The sequence below is a fragment of the Pseudochaenichthys georgianus genome, chromosome 16 (genome assembly GCF_902827115.2).
Source record: "Pseudochaenichthys georgianus chromosome 16, fPseGeo1.2, whole genome shotgun sequence".
Taxonomy (NCBI): Eukaryota; Metazoa; Chordata; class Actinopteri; order Perciformes; family Channichthyidae; genus Pseudochaenichthys; species Pseudochaenichthys georgianus.
In genome coordinates, this window is record NC_047518.2 from 4022785 (window position 1) to 4027844 (window position 5060).

At 41.5% G+C, this 5060-nt stretch overlaps 1 protein-coding gene across 1 annotated transcript; it reads left to right on the forward strand.

Annotated features, from left to right (window-relative positions):
• Positions 1–644: 644 nt before the first annotated feature.
• fam210ab (family with sequence similarity 210 member Ab) lies at positions 645–4340 on the forward strand. The gene is made up of 4 exons (XM_034102310.2): positions 645–793; positions 2273–2707; positions 2884–2995; positions 3218–4340. The coding sequence occupies exons 2-4, from the start codon at positions 2307–2309 to the stop codon at positions 3530–3532; spliced, it is 828 nt and encodes a 275-aa protein (XP_033958201.1). The 5' UTR covers positions 645–793; positions 2273–2306; the 3' UTR covers positions 3533–4340.
• The last annotated feature ends 720 nt before the right edge of the window (positions 4341–5060 follow it).

Sequence of the window (5060 nt, forward strand, 5' to 3'; positions counted from 1 at the left end):
GGTTGCCTTGTCATGGAAGAACACTCAGAGGCCACAGGTGGGCCAATGGCTGAGGGAAATGAGTAATTGCTGTTCTATGGAGAAGATAACGTATATTCTGAAAAGGCAGAATGAAACCTATGATAAGGTTTGGGGCCCGTTTACTCAACTGTTAGGTCATGTTAATGTGTCAAACATGCTAAGAAATAACAATGGGAATCCATGAGGGCGATCTGGTTGAATGGAAAGTAAAGTACTTCTTAAACAGCTGTAACTATGTACACATTTTAGGATAATGTTGCTACTGCCCAATTGTTTTTGTTTTTATTTTTTATTTCATTTCATTTAATGTCTTTTATTTTTATTATATATTTCAATTTTATTTTATTTTTGTAAGGATGTCCTGTCTTGTCTTTGCCTATGTTTTTCAAAAGTATTTGTTTTATTTGTATTTGATGTTGTTGTAAGTATGTCTTGTTGTTTGAAAGAATGAAAATTAATAAACATATCGTTTTAAAAAAAAAAAAGTCGTAAAGGTCAGATATTGAAACAAACCCGGAAAAGGTGACTTCGCTTTTTGGCAGTCTGGGAAATGAAGTTCTTGCACGTCCTTGCAGCGTTTCGCAATCGGACCAATTTCAACTACATTTCCCATGGCTCTTTGCGCTGCTAGGGTGACAATCTGCTCTCCACTCGGTCTTCTTATTCCATGGTTCTGTGGCGGCGAGAAATGTGGTCCTTGAACGAGTCATAGCCCAGGCACATTTGCATGGCCCTCAGGATTAAGGGTACAGTTTGGTGTTGACTTTAACACGTAAGTGTAGACTGTTCTATGTCCTCTACTTTAGCATGTTATACTTATATATTGACAACTTGTGTTCCTCCCGTGATGGTTAGCAGTGCAGCTAGCTAACTAGCTAACGTTGGGCGTCAGGAGCCAAAGTTGGCATCTGTTCAGAGTCTGGCCTCAACAGGGCCGCATGCTAGTCCGTGTCTACAGAAGAAACCCTGTCTGCATTTAGTTATAAAAGGCTCTCTACATCGCCTCCCGCTAAAAAGGGCCCTGGCAATCTAGGAAGTAAAACGTGCCTCCTCCTGTCCTCCAGACAACACTGGCCAATGTCAACTAGCCTAAGATAGCTCTCTCTGTAAAGCTAACATTCATTTAGGAAGGGACATCCGGTCAGAACTTCCCAAATTGTCCTGGACAAATTCCTACTGCCTTTTCCCCCTAATGTCTATTTCAGTACGTTTATTGTGAAGATACATCTAAGCACGTCCGGTCATATTGTGAGAAACTTTGCCTAGCTCGAAGTTTGGCTAATGTTAGCGGCTTCAAGTTGTAAGCAGAAGTTTAGTCGCGTAGTAAACCTTACCTTGTATAGTAACAGACTGGGTAGGCCAGCGCTTACATTTAAGCAGTATTTCAGTTAGTGCTAGGTCTGTTTGATGAACATTCTGGGTCTTTGTGCCTGAAACTCAGCAAATCGTGTATTTGCTTCAGGTGCTGCATGTGTGGTTGTGCAATCCTAACACATGTATGTTCTGGAACTCTAATCCTCCATTAATTAAACCCGTGTAATCACTTAAAGCAACGAAATGACGTCATAGAATGGCAGGAAGAAATGTAGGGTATGGCTGGTTCTTGTCTAAATATTACAGTTGTCTTGGCTGTTACAGGGCTATTTGTCATAATATATATTCAGCCAAAAGCCAACTTTACTATGGAATATAAACTAATGCAGAGTATAAAGCCAGTCGATGAGGTCACCCAGTGTCCACATAATATACAAATGTATTTTAGGGCTGATGATGACAATGATGTACATTTTCTAGCACAAATCAAAAATGGATCTCCTTGAGGTTATCCATAAAGGGAAGATCGGAGTTAAATAAAAACAAAATAGTGCATTTCAATTCCATTTATTGCAGCCACATTAATGTCCAATTTCGGGACAAAAACTGAAAAATAGTTATGAGTATGTCATACTCATCATGGTCTTGTTTCACTTTAATCAGAGTGAATAAGGAAGGCTAGTAGAGCTTAAACAATTAGTCTGTTAGCAGAAAGTCCCTGTTGACCAAATCAATTTAAACATGTTAGATTAGATTCATTGAATTTTTGATGGACATTTTCTATTGTTCCTCCATTTGACAAATAAATGAGAAACTGATTTCTCAATCCAATAATTGGGAGAATTGTTTGTTGCCGCGCTAAACAGGAATTGAATCATTGAAATATGTCACTGCCTAGAAGTGGAGTTAACCGTTTGTTTTTGGTCTCATCCTATAGTCTGTTGTCACATCCCAGCAGCAGAGAGGACAGCATGATAATGCAGCGCCTTCTCGCTCATGGCACTCTGCGTCGGGTGGCAGCATCACGCCACTTCCTGCTGGGCGGCCCCGCGCATCAGACACCAGCAGCACCTTGTTGCTGTGTCCTCCGCCTGTCACTGCCCCCCCCCACCGGCCGCTGCTGGCTGTCCACCTCAGCCACCAGCCATGCAGCACATCAGCCCAAACACCAAGAGGAGCCCCAGGCCAGCGCCACCCCTCAGACACAGGAAGCTGCTCCTGAGGCTGTGGACCTGGACCCCCTGCAGGACAAGTCCATTGGTCTGGTGCAGAGGTTTAAGAAGACCTTCAAACAGTACGGGAAGGTGATGATCCCTGTTCATCTCCTCACCTCCTCCGTCTGGGTTGGAACCTTCTATTACGCTGCTATGAAGTGAGTCATGTGGGGTTCTCAGTTTGTTGAAATTATTTGAATTCATCTTTTGTCAATTCTACAATGTATTTATCTGCAAAGTTAACAAATCATGGTATAAATGTCATGCTGATTTAACAAAGCACAGTTTTTTGGCAGCTAATGGAAATGTTTCCCTGTGTTTCCCCTCCCCTCAGAGGTGTGAATGTAGTGCCCTTCCTGGAGTTTATCGGTCTACCAGAGAAAATAGTTTGCCTTTTAAGAGACTCTACAAGTGGGTATGCTCTGACTGCATATGCCATGTACAAGGTAATTTATCCTGGCATCCTCTGGGTTGGTATTGAAATGAACATTAAACATCTGTACTTATTATCAGCATCAAACCCTGTGTTAAGGTGAATAAGCAAACACATGTCCTGACCTTCCAGCTTGTATTAGCATACGTCTCATTTCCTCACTCAGTGAGATTGTAAAAAGAATACACATTATATCCAGCAAGTGATTTTTTTTATTTGTCTTTGTTCTTCACAGATTGCAACCCCTGCTAGATATACAATGACTCTTGGTGGCACGTCACTATCTGTTCAGTATCTCCGCAAGCATGGCTATTTAACCACACCACCGCCGGTTAAAGACTACATCCAAGACAGAATGGAGGAGACAAAGGACAAACTGTCGGAAAAAATGGAGGAGACAAAAGAGAGATTTTCTGAGAAAATGGAGGAAACAAAAGAGCGTTTCTCTGAGAAGATGGAAGAGACCAAGGACAAGTTTTCCGAGAAACTGCAGGAAACCAAAGACAGAGTTTCGGACAGAAAAACGTTTTTTAGAAAGAAAAACGATTAGTGTGTCCCATATACAGATTGCACCTTTTTAAGTATATTATCAAGTTTTGATTTCAGCAGTAATCAGTGAGTTTAGGGCAAGTAACAGAAGGCATTAATGACTGCTCGGAGAGAGACTTCCTGTCCTTACATTTCGCCTCACACATCTCAGTTATCAGCTGGTGTCTCTTCAGATGTCCTACTCAGTCCCTAGCAGTCCAGACTCTGGATCAGTCCTCTCAGAATGGATTCACACAGGCTCAGGTGATCTGCAATGTAAAACAAAGAGAAGCTAAGTTCTCTTTAAATACATTCAGGAAGACAAAAAGAGCTCTGTGCTTACATTGTACACAAATAACAGTCTCGTCAGTGCAAACAGAATTCAGAATGAAAGATCAGTGCCAATAGCTCTGTTAGGAAAATACAAATAATGCAGGCTCATGATTACCTGTGTGTTCATCAAAGCCTTCCTGGTGTCTTTTTCTAATGTAATTGGAAAGAAATTACGTTTTTCTATTGTATTTTTATCCCATAGTCCTAGCTAATATATTATATAATTTAGGTGTCTTTGTCACTTCAAGTGTTGACTGAAAGATGTGTATGAACTGAGAGCTGCTCCTCCAACAGAAAAGGTCACGGCACATGTCATATCGGTCATACACGTCCACATGGGAACAGCAGCACACTGTAAGACGTGGGCAGAGGTGCTGTCCGTGTGCCATGAGATGTCTTGGGTACCTCTGTATTAATGCATACATGTTCTTGTCAGCAGTTCAAACTACAGTCTGGTTAAAATCACAACTGAATAAAGTGAAATGCAAATCATCAAAGTTTGTACGTTGCATTTCCTAGGTTGTGTGTCTTAGCAACTAGCACAATTAATACTTCTCTGCCAAGAAATGTGGCAACTGTTTGGTTCATTGTGGCTACCTCACAGTGCCCCCCCCCCCAGTAAGGATCTTACAGAGAATTAACACTGCAGCTCCCACTTTTAGTTTCGCATCCCCGGGCTTCTCTTTTGGCTCTTCCGTCAGTCTTCAGTCTATTTTCCATCTGTAGGCAGGGGCGGCGCCAGGGTGGAGCTAGGGGGTGCTGAAGCACCACCCAGGATTGCCAAAGCACCCCCAAGAAATGTTTTTTTTTTCTTTTTGAAAATTGTTTTTATTATTTTTATTAAATTAACTTAGAAAAAGTATTGATTACGTCAATGCAAATGTGAAAAACACATTTTTTACCAAAAACATAAAGCCAACACAGGTGATATGATTAGGCCAATGGCCAGCACCCATTTGGTTTTTGACCTACCTATAGGCTAAATTACTTTGTGACACTTGAGTGACTTCCTGTTAGCTAGAGCGCCACATTATTTGCTAACAGCAGAGTGAAAAATGGATTGTTTTTTAGTCCTTAAACGTCCAAGTGTGGACACTCAATCAAAACCACCTGAAAGCGAGAGGGATTCTGCACATAATAGGCCTCGTGAGTACAAGTAGCTTACTTCTGGGTCTCTGTGTTTCATTCAAGCTCTGTGTGTGTGGCAGAGCCATTTT

Coding starts and splice junctions, on each gene's coding strand:
- fam210ab (XM_034102310.2), top strand. CDS start 2,307: ATGATAATGCAGCGCCTTCTCGCTCATGGCACTCTGCGTCGGGTGGCA. Junction 2,708..2,883: donor TTCTATTACGCTGCTATGAA/GTGAGTCATGTG, acceptor CCCTCCCCTCAG/AGGTGTGAATGTAGTGCCCT. Junction 2,996..3,217: donor CTGCATATGCCATGTACAAG/GTAATTTATCCT, acceptor TGTTCTTCACAG/ATTGCAACCCCTGCTAGATA.